This window comes from Myotis yumanensis, unplaced genomic scaffold (assembly GCF_028538775.1).
Source record: "Myotis yumanensis isolate MYYU_CA2020_CCGP unplaced genomic scaffold, mMyoYum1.0.hap1 SCAF_3, whole genome shotgun sequence".
Taxonomy (NCBI): Eukaryota; Metazoa; Chordata; class Mammalia; order Chiroptera; family Vespertilionidae; genus Myotis; species Myotis yumanensis.
In genome coordinates, this window is record NW_027223754.1 from 149,781,728 (window position 1) to 149,797,803 (window position 16,076).

Consider the following 16,076-nt stretch of genomic DNA (forward strand, 5'->3'; position numbering starts at 1 on the left):
ACCCCTGAAATTAGGTCAAACTACAGTCCCCCTTTTTAATTGTCTCCCCTCACTGCCCCTTATATTTCAAACTACAATACTCAGCTTCTGAGTACACCATGACCTCTTGTCTCTATGCTTCTGCCAATTCTGTTCCCTCTCTAGAGTACATGACTTCTTGGTTCCCAGGCCAGGAACCTCAGTGCCACAAATCACACAAAATCATGTATTCCTCCATCTCGCCACTATTTAATGAAACTTATCAAGTACGTTTTTCTAGACACTGTCCTTGATGTTAAGCACAAAATGCTAAAAAACAGAAGGTACCAAGGAAAGGGAAAAAGGTAATTAGGTAGCTTTGCCTCCGATGATCCATTTACAGGAATGGAGGTATGGCAACAAATTTTGTATCCATCTTGCCATGCAGAGCACTGTGAGCATGGGCTATGGTATAACACAGGGGTCCTCAAACTCCAGCCTGCGGGCCACATGCAAATACAAATAACTGTATTTGTTCCCGTTTTGTTTTTTTACTTCAAAATAAGATATGTGCAGTGTGCATAGGAATTTGTTCATAGTCTTTTTTTAAACTATAGTCCGGCCCTCCAACGGTCTGAGGGACAGTGAACTGGCCCCGTTTAAAGTTTGAGGACCCCTGGTATAACAGGTCACAGCAGGCCTCTCAGTTGATTGTACTGAGGACAGCTGATGCTGGAACAAATTTCTCTATCTTTTAAAAGGAGATTTTAAAGACTGATTTTCAAGGTTTCCAAACTTAGCATTCTGAGCTTATTCAAACTACTGACGAATCAGCCTCATTAATATTTCAGTATCATCATGTAAAAGGAAAATCTTATTTTTGTTTGTGCCAATTCTCTCAAATGGGACTGAAATGGTTCAGAAGTTTAAGACTACTCGTTCAATGGACTTGTTTCAAATGAGCAATGTGTGGTAGCTTCCCTGCCACATGCTATCACCATCAGTCTTTAAAATCCATGTGTGGGTATAAAGAAGCATTTTATTGTCTCCAAATATCATCTAATCCTTGGAAAGTTAGCAAAAACCTGCTATATATAGTCAGCTAATAGTTGCCTTCAAAGTTCAAATATATATTGTTTAGGAATTACACAATATATCACTATTTAGCATGTCTTTATAGCTAGAGGCCCGGTGCACAAAATTCCTGCACTTGGGGGATGTCCGACTGATGGCTTAGGCCCACTCCCTGCTGTGCTTGCCAGCCGTGAGCCTGGCTTCTGGCTGACTAGCACTCCCCCTGTAGGAGCACACTGACCACCAGGGGGCAGCTCCTGTGTTGAGCGTCTGCCCCCTGGTGGTCAGTGTGCATCATAGCAACCGGTTGTTCTGCCGTTCAGTCAATTTGCGTATCAGCCTTTTATTATATAGGCTAGGAATTTACCCATACAAGTTCAAAAAAGTAAATTAATGGGCAAACTTTTCTTAGAGAATGTAAATGAGTAATTCTGAAAATCTATTTACTCTTCTTCTAAGAATTCAAGGAAAATACACTAGCTGCCCATGGGTAGTGTTCCTAAACATTTTTATATAGTATACTAGAGGCCTGGTGCATGGATTCATGGAGCAGTGGGCCCCCTCAGCCTGGCCTGCACCCTCTTGCAATCCGGGACCCCTCGGGGGATGTTGGACTGCTGGTCTGGGCCCAATCTGCGGGGATGGGGTCCAAATCAGCAGTCCAACATCCCCTGAGGGATGCAGTAGTGCATGATGCGGCAGGCGGCTTGGGAGGAGCCCGAGCCCGAGCCGGGCTCCCACTCATCCTGGTCCCACTGCACCTGCCGACTCCGCTGCTCGGTAGTGCTGCCATGAAGGTGGGAGAGGCTCGTGCCACTGCAGCAGCTCTCGCCAGCTGTGAGCCTCATGTCTGGCACCTGTTGATCAGCTGAGCAGCGCTCCCGCTGTGGGAGCACACTGACCACCAGGAGGCAGCTCCTGTGTTGAGCGTCTGCCCCGTGGTGGTCAGTGCGCATCATAGCTACTGGTCCACCAGTTGCTTAGGCTTTTATATATATAGACAGATTGATTCCAAAGCACTCAAAGTGCTTCATACTTCCCTGTATAGTAGTAGCTCCTTTATAACTCTTATTTCTGTTAATTATGCAGAAAGCATTTTATACCCATAGAAAAACAGTATGCTAAAGGATTTAATAAGAAGCATCTATTTAAATCAGAGAAAGTAACAGTATATAAAGTAGAAATCTACTTTTACTAATCATAACAGTTTTAAATAATGGGTGAAAGAGGTTAACTAGAAGCAGTACTTAAATTGAGTTTGGAAGCTTAAGAACTGGCACTCAAAAATATCTGAAAACTTCTACATGTATGTAAGCTATAGCTGCTAGCAAGAAAAATCTCTATAACAGTGGTTCTCAATTGCAATTCTATGCCTCACTGCACCCTCCTCTGGGGACATTTGGCAAAAGCTGGAGACAATTTTGGTTGTCACAAAGGGGATAGGGGTGGGGATGATACTAAAGTGGTATCTAAGTGGGTCAAGGCCAGGCAAGCTAACACCTTACAATGCTTAGGGCAGCACCCCATGACAGAATTATCTAGTCCAGAATGTCAACAGTGCCGAGGTTGAGAAATCCTGATCTAAAAAGAACATGCAGTTTTCTATTAAAGTATAAATTCTAGAGGAAAGCATGGATTTTTACTTCTGGAATAAGGAAACAGTTTATTTCCAGGCTTTTTAGGAAGGCCTAACTTAGTTCATGGATGGTTAACGATTCTAACCAAGATGCACATTTATATCTTTTAAAAATACGCCAAGATTACAGTAAGCAACCACCATACACATTTACGTTGCCCTTGCCTAAGCAAGCAGTGGGTTTATATTAAAAGTGAAATGTCTATGGAACAAGTGAAACAGCTCTGCTGAGTAACAGGATTATTACAGGCTAGTAAAACATGAGTTATCATAGTATTACACATTAACCAGTTCCAGAGTACAATTCTTTAGATGTTTATGTGTGAGAGAGCATTTCAGAATAAAATCACTCAATGTGCATCAAACATTAGTTACTGATAATGGCTAAATACACCAATTCCAATACTCCCTGATCCAGAAAGAATTTCAGTTCACAGAATATAAACTTTTTCTTTCTAAAACCTAAATGAAACAATTCAATTTGCCAAAAACAGCACTGATCATTAAGATCAGAATAAAAGGGTATGAAGACGTCAAGGGTATTAAGAGTCCCTCTACTAAAGATCATTCTGAAACCTGACACACATTGACATGATCTAGCAAAGTTATCATTATCTGCAATGCTCTCCGCAGTAATTCTAATTGAAGTTGGCTTTTGTTATAAAAAACAAATCCCATTTTGAATTTAGAGCTAACTTTCTAAGTTACAAAGAGCAAAAACATGTTGCCAATAGATCTTGTCTTAAATTACAGTATAAGTGTTCACAAATCTTTATTTCTAGTATTAATAGGAAAATAAAGCAACTTACTGGATTGTAAAAGGGAACTATATAATTTCAGTATGCATTTTTCTTAATGGCCTTATCTAGTCAGCTGTGGCACCTTGCCACCAAATACTTTCATTGTGTTCCATTTTTGCAACTGAAGGTTTCAAAGGAGTTTTCATTACCTAGAAAAGTCAGTTAAATCCAGAATATCCTTTTTCCAAATAGTAAAACGAACACTGTATTGTCCCTTTTCCATTTCACAGAGGATTGAATAAGATTTCAAAAACAGATATGAATCTGATGTGGCAGTGGTTTAAAAATTAGAATTAAATTTTAAAGCTAGAATCTGAATTATTTTGCTAAAATCTTAAGCTCTTTAATATCAAAACATTTATTAGGTATATTATATCTAGAGATTAGCAGTTAATTTTAACACTTTATTTTGGGTAAAATTTAAAGTGAGCAGAAATGGCCCTGGCCAGTGTGGCTCAGTTGGAGTGTTGTCCCATACACTGAAAGGTCTCAGGTTCGATTCTGGTCAGGGCACATACCTAGGTTGCAGGTTTGATCTCCAGTCAAGGTATGTGCAGGAGACAACTGTTGGATGTTTCTCTCTCCCTTTTCCTCTCTCTAAAATCAATAAAAGCATGTCCTTGGGTGAAGATTAAAAAACAAAAAATAATAAAATGGGCATAAGTGTTCAACTTCTTAAATTGTGAGATATTATTATATACTTTGTCATGTGGTTAGGTATAACTTACAAGGCCTCTTAACCAGGTAATTGAATTTTTCAATGAGGATTTTGTATCTCATTATTTTGAACTTCATGCCTTTATGATGTCTGAGATTGAGCTAGATATAAAGGTATCAGAACATCCCTTATAATTGGTTGAATTAGACATGGACATTATTTCTTTGCCTTTTACACAACGAAAGTGTTAAAAAATGACTGATTTGGTTATTTAACTATGGGTACATAAAAATTATGTAAATATTCAAACATTTGATGAAGTCATCGTATTCCAACCTTTTAAGAATTCTAATTACCGGTGGGATCTTTAGATATCATTAATGAATAATATGACCATAATTTTAAAATTATCATTCAATGCTACTGATTTTATAAATGTTTAGGATAGGCCTTGCCATACCAAGTGTCCTTTCTGCATTATTTCCATAAAATAACCTAAACTCAAAACACAATACCATATTGAGTTTTCTTTAAAAAGAAGTCAGGTGAATCCAAACAATTTAAACATACTCAAGAAAATCAGCAAACAGCTTTTTTTACTATTAACTGTTAGATCTCCTAAAGAATCTACATGTGTAGAGATGCTAAGCAGAACTAGCTAAATCTTAAAAGACCAATAAGCAGTCTGAGTGGCAGATTATGACTGGACCTCACACCTTGCAACCACCATATCAGTATTAGGACATCACCAGTAGAAGTATGGGGTTAACCAGTATGACTTGGCATTTAAAATCTGAGCATTCTTCTGTTACTTATTTTATGTATGTGAATATACATTATATATGTAAACCGTATCTACTACTAGAAAGAGCAGAACCTATTTTTGTATTAGAAGAATTTCAGCTATATTAAAAAAAATTAACCATCTTTCAAAACTTAAAAAAAAAATATGAAGGTTAAAAAAGGGAGAAATCCAATACATGAAAAATACTTGAATTTAACTTTAGATAATTAACTAAGACATCACATAACATATGCATGTCAGTTTCCTATTTGGTCCTAGAGCCTGCAGTATTGTAATTTATTGTGAAACCATGTAACCAAATACTTAAATATATCCACAACATCTATACCACGGTAATGTATAGTACATATATACTAATGTCTCAAAATAAATTTCTATTACAACTTTATGCAAATTATGGTATAAGAATACCACCTGCCACATTCTGAAATGGCACCAACTTCATGTAACATTCCATGTCAATATAATGTTTTATGCATTATCATCTGAATATTCAAAATTAAGCTGTTAACCTAATAACCACAGTATGTCACCAATTCAAATCACTGCATATTTAGATGTTAAAGCAGGTAGGTAATACAGCAGAAAAAAATATTTCTAATTCACAGTTTCAAAAATAAAGGGTGCAGTTTTCAAATATCTGACTGCTTAAAACTGGTCACTAAATTTAACAACTGCCTCCTTCAATACATGTAAACTATGTTTTGCACAGCATAGGAGATGTCTTTATTCAGAAGATAGTTCTTACTGTTACAGGAGCACCACAAATTTGAAGGAAGAGGCTACAGTGTGAAATGAGTTCACTGAAAGATATGTTCAATAAAATTTCAACTATGATATAAAGTACTGCAAAGCTTTGTTTCCCCCAGCAGAGACCCCTTAATCAGGAAAAGTAGTCAATATTTACCAAATACAATATGTAAATTAGCTCTACAAGAGAGGGGGAAATCTAACTCAATTAAAAGGAAATGCTATAATTAGCTAACAAACCTGTGGCAGCCGGTTTCAGAATTTCCTAAAACTAAAATTTAAAAGCATACACAATATTTGTATCCTTTGATAAAGGGATATAGAGATACAAATGGAATGAAAGAAAAAAACTGGCCTTAAGAATTTAATTTCTAAGTGGCAACACACACACACAAATGGGTAACTGAGAAAAACTGTGTACTTAAATATTCAAATTTTAAATGTGTAAGAAAATTTATAATAGAAAAAAGTGGCAAATTGTTATTGGGACTTGATTTGCTGAAAACATGGGAAATTCACACTGGCATTAAGAAAACCAAAGCTTCAAAAATTTACTCCTCACTTTCTCTCCAGATTTGTTTTCTGTGCAAAAATAAATATCTGCAAATTGCACTAATACAATACTTATTTTAACTTTTGTATTATGAATAATCTGCACATGCTGCTTTACAGACAATACATATTTGTAAACTTGCTCATGCAAAATTAGTGTGCGCAACAGGGATATTGCTAATCCCTATACTTAAAAAAAATGATACCTTATCTTTTTAAAATTGCCAAATCCTCCAAAATGTAACAAATCTTACACAGATATTCTTCTCTGCCAGCTAAAAATCAACTTATGTTGCTGAAACAAAAAGTTATATAAGAAAAAGAAACATGGTTATCTTGCAGAATTTTTGATTTTTAAATATGAGAAATTTTTATAAAAGAAAGAAATTCATGGTCACAAAATTTTAACATTTTAATCCTAAACATTACAGGGCAAGTAGACCCTGGACCCTATCTCCATATTCCATAAATCCTAACTTTTCGTTTCCATTTTCAATGTTGCCCTAACCACTAAAACATTAGTGGTTTTACAACCTCTGGGTTATGGAAATACATATTTCTGAAATAAATGTTACAAAAACAAAAATGGAAGAAAGCCAAACTGTCTCCATGAAGGAAAAAAAAGTGGAACATTTTGAAGCTTTTAGATACTTCTCTTTCCATGTCTTATGATTAACCTGACGATTCAGTGCATCATAAGGTCAATGTCATGGTCCCCATGTTGAACAAACATCTAACTAGTGTCCATTGATTCCAAGTTAGTAGAGGATGAATCTTTTTGGATACTTTCAAAAATAGCTGCCAGCTCAGGGTTGGAACTGATCTGCGATTGGAATTCACTCATCAGTGGACTCTTCTCTGCTTCTGGAATGGTTAGCAGTGCTGCTACTGCTCTCATGGCAGATCGCTTTAGTTCATCTTGCTTTTCAAACTCCTGCTTTACTGAGTTTGCCTTTACCTGTAACATTGAGTAAATTTATATTACATGCTATAAAAGACAAACTATCATACAAACAAAATTTAAGCACCTAGAAATTTCTGGTCAATAAAGCAAAGCTGCTCTTTCATAGGTCCAAAAGTCATGTTGTATTCTAAGTTGTTTTTAAATTTCTTTTTAGCAGTAGCTTGTCTCCTTTTAAGTGAGTAAACCCCATTAGGAAAACAAAATCCTGAACCACGCACGGTTGAAAGAGTGAAAACCTGAGCTTTATCTGCTTAGCAAGTCCTACTTTGGCCTCCACCAAGAAACTACCCCTCTTGACACCCTATTCATTATTCTTCAGACACATCATATACTAAACATCTCTGTGCCCTAATTCATATAGTTATTATTATATGGAAAGCCCTGTTTTCACCTTCTGAATCTAAACATATTTCTGACGTTTTAAGGTCCATTTTAAATGTTCATCTGAAGTCTTCTATGATTACCATCCCACCTCCACCAGAATTAAACATTTCCTTTTTTGTGGAACAATTTCACTTTATCCTGTATCAATACTTCAAAATATGTATCAAATTGTTATTATAAATAAAAACTTTAAAGTATAGCATTAAAAAGTGCTAAGTTTTCTAAAACATCCACATTCAATATGGTGCTAGCATGGTTAAATTAGGACAAATAAAAATCTTGAATACACTAAATCCACCCTAAGTTGATGTCTACCAATGATTACCTTAGTTGTACACGTGGCACGTAATGGCTCTACAAGCCGGTCCAATCTCTGCAGTACTGCACTTGGACAAAGGGTGGAGAGTCTCACCAACATTAAAAATGTTAGCATCTATTATGAATAAAGAAAGACAAAATGTAGACCTTGTGTTATTTTTCTAAAGACAATTCCAAATTCTAACAAAGCTTTTAAAAGGAAAATGACTAGCATGCACCATGAAGTTTCATTTTCATGTAATCTGTCTCTAACAGTTGTCGTAAACCTTACCTGAGGTAATTTCAGTTACAAGTACTACTGAGGCCTCACTTATACCTGGTAATATGGTCCTAGTGTAAGAACTAGAAAAGTGGTTCTCAATCTTGGCCACACATTAGAAGTGGGGAACTTTGTCCCATTCCCAGAGACTTTTACTTAACCTGTTAGGATAGGGCCATAGATTTAGAATTTTTTAAAAAGCTCATGTGCACCAAAATGGAAAGCATTGAATAAGAAAATAACTGAACCAGGAGAAAGGTCTTTTTAGTTTCTACTATCTTAGCAGATTTTCCTTTAAAAAACAAAACACAAAGCAAACTGGTTATCTTCAGATTAATCCACAGAAAGCCTGGTAACCCATAATCTTTTTTCTATTGAACTATAAACTGTAGAATTCAACAGGAAGATCCTATTACGTCCTTGGGGGCTCTTTTTAATGGATCTGGGAGGGGTCAGGTTACTACCACAAATGGAAACAAAAATGTTCGAGTTCTGAGTCTGGCTGCGTAACTGCTCAACTACCACTTTTGCCTGCTTGATCAAAGGCCATGAATGGGAAAACAAACAAAAAAAAGAGAGAGCGATAGAGACAATGCACTTACTATTTTTCAATTCACCCTTTAATAGTTCACATTTGAAATGGACAAGATCAAATAGGAAAACAAAGAACAGTTAAAAGTTCATTCTCTAAACCTAAAAAGTGGTATAATTTCTCTTCTAGTTGCTTCTACATAGATTGTTTAGGCATCTGAAAATAGTTCTTGCATGTTATCCTTTAAAAAATTCTTGATATTAATCCCAATATAACAGACTGGAAAACAAAAATCCTTCATTCAGGTAAATAATATGGGTATCTTGTAAAACGGCAGAAAACCCTCCGTGGGTAGAAACTGCAGCATACTTTTAAGACAGGCCAAACAGATCACAGGTTATACTTTGAACAAAACCTGTCCATTCTCTTCTTTGGAGGGAAAGCACCTAGGGACTATGCGCTAACCAGTGGTTGGCAAACTGCGGCCCCTTGAGTGTGGCTCTTCCACAAAATACCACGTGCAGGCGCGCACGTACAGTGTGATTGAAACTTCGTGGCCACACTCAAGGGGCCAAAGAGCCGCATGTGGCTTGCGAGCCGCAGTTTGCCGACCACTGCGCTAAGCAAGCTGCACTGAATTTCTTGGAATTTCCCATCCACTAAGAATTGACCTCTTCCTCCAATAAAAAGGTTTCTGGATTTTTTTCTGTATGTCAACTGATGTTACAATTATAGCACTATTATTTTTGCATATTATAATTCATTGACAAGCAAAACAATTTTTCTCACTTAATAGACAAAAGTAAATTACAAGGGTAAAAGTCACTATAGTTAAGTCTTCTAAAACATTCTAAAAACAGGCACAAACATCTTACCTTAATATCATAATGGTCCTTCAAACCATCTTCAACATGATTTAGAAATTCAAAGATATCTAGTCTATCAAGACAACTGTCTAGAAGTGTGTACATACACTCAAAAGCTGCCTTTCTAATATCCAGGCCGTCATCAACTGTATGCTTAAACGGACCCATTTCTACCTGTTGAAACACAAAAGAGTATGTGCATATACTTAAAAGTAAAAGACAGTCTTAGAGAAAGTGTAATCTAACTAACTAGCTTACCTCTCTTATAAGCTCCTTTCTAACTTTTGTTTCATTGTAAAGATGTGGAAGAACAGTGTCTAGAAGATCCCTTATTAAAGATGGCTTATTATGTGCTGCTGAATTGAATGTGACCAAGGCTACTCTTCTTACATTCAAATCTGGGTCTTCCAACGTTTTTAGGAAATCACCTGAGAAATTATAAGAGAAGCAACATACAATTAAGATAAGCTTAAAAAAAAAGATAAGCTTAAAAGAAAATATATGTGATACCTTTTTCTAAATTGATAGTTTATTGTGGTTGGTATTGTTATTTAATACGGGTTAGGAAAGTACATGATGAAATACTAAATAAACTATTTAGTTTCTTTTGGCAGCAGGTAAACCATCATGTCTCAATGTGAGTGGATTTAATTGATGATCTACTCTCAAGCACCTATAATACAGAGCAGCGGTTGTCAACCAGTGGTCCGCAGACCACTGGTGGTCTGTGAGGTCCAAAAGGTTGGCGACCACTGGTTTAAGGAAACCTTTGGAGCAGCGGTCGCCAACCAGTGGTTCGTGGACCACTGCTGGTCTGTGAGGTCCAAAAGGTTGGCGACCGCTGATACAGAGGATATATGGTGAGAGTTCAGAACATTCCTTAATTACTTTTATAGATACTTCATAAAAAGGTGGGTTGCAAAGAGAAGTGGTGGAGCCCTGCAGCAGGCACAGAATCTAATAACTTGAATGACTGTCCTTGGACTTCAAAATTATTAATTACTACACTAAAAACAACCTAAACAGAATTTTAAAAAACTGAGTTCAAAATAAGATAAACAAGGTGAGGACATACCCGTTGCTTGATAAAGATGGAATACTGTTAACAAGTACACAATCTATCAGATGACAAAGAGAAATGTGCCTCCAAAAAATATACATATTTTTATATGTATCTTTAACGAGAAATATACAAATTGGTAAAAAGGTAAGAATACAAAAGGAGGAAACTGAAACCTAACAGGACAAAAAGCTAAAGCGCCTAAGGCACTTTAAAAACAGAAAAAATACCATGTATGTTGTTGAATACAGTGTCTAGTATGCACCTGGTATTCACATGGAGCTATCATTATGTAATCTCAACCCTATCATCAGCAATCTTTTAGAATTCACAAGGAAAAAGAGAAGGGCCAGAAGACTTAAATGTATCACAACAGCAATGTAAAAAAATGGGAGGAAAGAAATACTTTATAGACACCACAGATTGGTAAACTCAATGTTGACCATCTAGGAAAGTTCTGCTTACAAAAACTTAGGAGATAGCTTGGGTTAAAAAATAATTTAAATGTACCATAAGAAACCTCTTCATCCTGTTTGTTTAGAGTTACTAAAACATTAAATTAGAACACTAATTGTAATAAAAATGCTTTCAGTAAAGCATCTAAATAAAACATTGCTATTATTATGGACAAATGGTGACATGGACTAGGATGAGTGGTTCTCAACTCTGGTCTAGGAATTTCAGTTTCTAAAAAGCTTCCTAGGTGTTTGTAGGCTGTTCATATAATCACAAATAATACTGAACTCAACCATAATTCAATTAGAACAATAATCACCCGATTGAATAACTACACCAATGATGACACTGACTGTTGTCAACCTGAAAAGATGTCTCTAGAGATGTGGCACAGGTCTTTTCCTCTGTCCTATCTTATACAGTATCAAATGTGAGTAAATATACCAAAGCAAAAAAAAACACACAAAAAAAACGGGTGAGGGGAAACAAAGGCAAAAATTTTTGGATAGAAAATTTCTTCGAATTATTAGCACCCATTTATCCCTGTGTCCCCTTTACTCTGAACTGGTAATTCCTTTCTGTAGTTATTTTAAATTGTGCTTTTCCCCTTTCTGGTTCACTGTAGAATGACCTGACAATGGGAAACTTCTTTCCCATGTCCTTCTATCCTCTCTACTTCGATTTCTGTTCTTATGTCCTCAAGAAAGCACAAAAGTGAGTTCTGAGGGCTTTTAGCTACTACTACCAACTCTAGGAAAACTGATGATGAAAAAAACACAGGGAAATTATGACATCATGTAAAAAGTCCTCAAAGCTAATTCTTGTCTTCACAGAAATAGAGAGCCCTAGTCGTTCTGAAGTATCTCCTTAACTTCTGGTAATTATCTTTTTTATTCTTAGGCTGTTACATATGTAAGTTTCAACAATCCCCTCAGGAACTGAAAGGTTACGTGTAATAACAGAAAATTGGGGCCCTAACAGCTCAGGTTAAGATTCATTTTTCTGGGAGGAAATTTCAGGACTATTTAGAAAGATAAAATATGCCTCCCTAACACCTACTATTACTTTAGGCCAGGGGTCCTCAAACTACGGCCCGCGGGCCACATGCAAATACAAATAACTGTATTTGTTCCCGTTTTGTTTTTTTACTTCAAAATAAGATATGTGCAGTGTGCATAGGAATTTGTTCATAGTTTTTTTTTAAACTATAGTCCAGCCCTCCAACGGTCTGAGGGACAGTGAACTGGCCCCCTCTTTAAAAAGTTTGAGGACCCCTGCTTTAGGCCATCCCAGAATATGATTATCAAATGTATAGTTGACTCTAGAGATATCTTAGTGTGTATTTACTCATTTCAGTTATTTACAAAATTATCTGCTAACAATTTCAAACTAAGGGATGACAGAATGTAAGTATGTAAGATCATATGTTAGCAGTATCTTTCTAATGAAACAACTACCAGACCCTTAAAAGCACCTGAGATTCCTTGGTGAAATTTTTAGTTATTGAAATGATTTGTTTTTTGACAATTAACTAATAAATAATCAATCAGTACGTTTATCTTTGTTCCACTTACCTATGCAGTTCTTTAATAGTGGATCAATAGGTTGTGGATGATCAGAAATAGTAAATTTCACAGCTGTAACCACTGAGCTTCGGGCATATGATGAGCCTAAGTAAAAATAAATTTAAACCTCTTGGTATTTAAGTCTACTAAAATCCATGGACATGTTTATCATTTTCAAACCACTTCAAATTAACACTAGTGTTTTCAATTTTTTTAAATTCTCTTTGGCAAGAGAGGGTATTGCTATCAGAATACTAACAGAGATGAGCAAAGTTTACTTATGAAACTATCTATATAAAACCCTAATATGCAAGTAGACTGAACAGCAGAACAACCAGTCTCTATAATGTGCGCTGACCACCAGGGGGCGCACACGAAACATGGTGGGCATTGGCCATGGCATGATGGTGGAGATGAGCAGGGGCACCAGACCAAGGCAGGGCGCCGGTCACTGTCATCAGGGGCAGCCTCTGGTGGTTACTGAAAATTCTTTGTTCCCGTGTGCCACGGTCCTCCCTGGTGTTTGCACCTGCTGCTGGTGCCTGGCGTCGGCCACAATCACTTGGCGCCATAAGCAGGTGAGAGTAGCGGCTGCTGGCCCCAATCGCCCCTCAGAGCTTCTCCACCTCCCTCTGCTTCTAAGGGGTGATCGGGACTGGCCCCAATCATTCCACGCCAACAGTGGGTGGGAGCGAAGCTGCCGGCAGAGGGGAACCGGGGGCCATGGCAGAAGGGGCCATGGCAGAAGGGGCCAGGCAGGGGCGCAGAGAATGAGCTAAGACCTGTCCCTGTGCCCACTGCAGCCTTGTGGCCCACAGATCCTTTCAAGTTGCATGAATTCATGCACTGGGCCCCTAGTTCTATTATATGTCTAAATAAACAATTTCTTCCGAGAAGGAGGAGGCCTGGGAGAGTAGCAGTGGAGGATCGAGCCCTCATAAAAGGGAACTGGTTACATCTATAAATACCTTATAATATCTTTAAGTTTTTTATTTTAAAAGGAAGCAACTTCTAAGAATAAATGGCTATTATTACCTTCTACTTCATTCAAAGGGATTTACACTACTAAATTTGGAAATTCTTCTAGCATCTTCCATTGAATTAAACTTAAGTGCACCAATTTTAGTATTATAATTACTAGCAAGTTCCTCAAGATATATTAATTCAAGAGACACCTGTCTTTGCTACATTTTAAAACAAGAGTAACATTAAAATATAATGAAAATTAGAACAGACTTATTTTACCATTATCTAATTATACTCTCTTTATTCTTTTAAACAAAATGTTATTCAAATATGGCTCCATATTATAACATAAGGCAATGGGTTCTATATGTAATAAGATACAGAAATATTTTAAATTATGCATTAGGCACCCTTTAAGGCAACCAACTGCTAATAATAATTTTTTTTTTTTTTTAAGATAAGAAAACCTAGGGCCCTGGCTGGTGTGGCTCAGTTGATTGCAGCGTCGCCCTGTTCACCAGAAGGTGGAGGTTCCATTCCCAATCAGGGCACATACCCAGGTTGCAGGTTCCATCCCTAGTTGGGGGCATGTAGGAGGCAACCAATCAATGTTTCTCTTTCTTTCTATCTCCCTCTCTCTGAGATCAATAAAAAAATAAATATGTGCCGCTGAATTGAATTAGAAAACCCGGGTACTCACCTGATATCAAGTACCCTTTAAGACGTGGAAGGAGAGTTTCTGGATCAATTAGAGTGAGTTTGCCTAGACATTCAGCAACAACATTTCTGGTTCCTTCTTCTGCACACTCACAGTGCTTTAGCAATAAGGCCCAGATGTTTTCAACATATGGTTTAAGGCCCACTACTGATGCAGAGCTAATAATTTCCTTCAAGGAATGAAGCAGAAGATACTGCCTTTTGGGTTGACTGGTTATTTCTTGTAAGACAAATGGTAGATATTCAGGAAGGTTGCCCACACTAATGCTGCCTAATGCATAAGATGCAGCTGATTTGACTTCTTCACTAGGAGACGAGAAGGCTTCTAATATTACAGATTTTAGTTCCAGTTGCCCACTTAAGTCAATATGATGCCCAACTTCTCCAAGAGAAAGTAGAGCTAAAAGGCGAATAGAATCTGTAGACCTTGAGTTCTTGACATCTTGAATAAACTGACCTACAACAGCTGGTCCTTCTTTAGGACATGCTCGAGTAAGGGCAGCTACACATTTGGCAATAGAATAATAGGACTGCTTATGAGTAAGAGCTGTGCTCTGAGAATAAACTGGACCGGTCAGCATGCGCAACAAATCCATATATCCTAGATTATTTGTTCCAGTGACAACCAGAGCTTGGAAAAAGTCCAGCATGGCGCTGAGAGCGCCCCCCTGCAATAAGGGTGATCTCACAAGTCCAATAAGTTCATTGAGAATGGATCCACTTATCTTTGAAAGGGAGGATGGATACACTTTTGCCAGTGTGGTAAGAAAACTGATAGCCATCTGTGAAACATGCATATCACTTTCACTGATAAGAGGTGGGAGCTCATCTAGAACTGCATCAATCATGGCAGCTGTCAAGCTGTCACTGTAGTTTTTAATTAGAATATCTAGGGCAGAAAGAGTACCCAGTTTCAAAGCTCTCTGGTTTTTCCTGAGAAATGAAGCAAGGATAGGAACCCCTTCTCCCAGGACAGGCCTCAAATCTATCTTCAAAGGTGACCCAGCAATCAGTGTCAACGCCTTCACTGTAGTTAGCCGGGTAATTTCATTCTTTAATCTCTCCAAGAAAATCTGAAGTGTATTAGGCAAGTCAGAACCCAAATTGTCTCCAAGGTTGCAAATAATTTGTCCCATACAGGAAATAGCCCTTTCCTTGACTTCCTGATCAATATCAGCTGCTTTTAACCTCTTAATGGTACAGGTAAATAGATCTTTGATGTAAGGAGTTGCGTCAAACGAGGAAGGTTGATCTAAGGGGCGAATTACTTTGACAAGCTGTTGAGTAACAAGAAGTGCTTCAGATGTAATCTTGTAAAATGGGTCTCCAACACAAGCCACCACTGGAGGGACCAAAGCCTGAACATGAGGATGGAAGACTTGAGGAGAGTGGTTACAGAGGATTACGTATAGACACGACAAAGCATCGATCTTCAAATTTGATGAGCTTGATTTGTCATTCAATGAGAAAATGATTCCTAAAAAGCCAATAAAAAAATCCAATAATTTTTATGTATAGTTTTAAGAAAAAATTAAAAAATTAATCTCTAAAATACCGCTAGTTTCTACTTCATCACATTATCACTAAAGTAGTAGAAATTCCACAATCTATGATACCAGAGCCAAAAAATTTAAGGATAAGATTTAACTTTTTACTTGCAAACTTCTAACTTTAGATGTTCTATGGTTCTATAACAAAGCTTACGTCTATGTATAAATCAAGTTGTCACAAATTTTATCCTTTTGAAGGAATCATT

General features: G+C 37.1%; 1 protein-coding gene across 2 annotated transcripts in view; it reads right to left on the reverse strand.

Annotated features, from left to right (window-relative positions):
- Positions 1-2,649: 2,649 nt before the first annotated feature.
- CAND1 (cullin associated and neddylation dissociated 1) overlaps positions 2,650-16,076 on the reverse strand; it is a 52,404-nt gene continuing 38,977 nt past the window's right edge. The window contains exons 10-15 of one of the 2 annotated variants that reach the window (XM_070409775.1): positions 14,304-15,797; positions 12,647-12,742; positions 9,815-9,984; positions 9,566-9,730; positions 7,907-8,014; positions 2,650-7,191 (exon numbers count right to left, since the gene is read on the reverse strand). In XM_070409775.1, coding sequence (XP_070265876.1) covers positions 6,967-7,191; positions 7,907-8,014; positions 9,566-9,730; positions 9,815-9,984; positions 12,647-12,742; positions 14,304-15,797 — 2,258 coding nt within the window. In that variant the 3' untranslated portion in view covers positions 2,650-6,966. The remainder of the gene's footprint in view (positions 7,192-7,906; positions 8,015-9,565; positions 9,731-9,814; positions 9,985-12,646; positions 12,743-14,303; positions 15,798-16,076) is intronic. The other variant, XM_070409776.1, reaches the window with a different exon arrangement.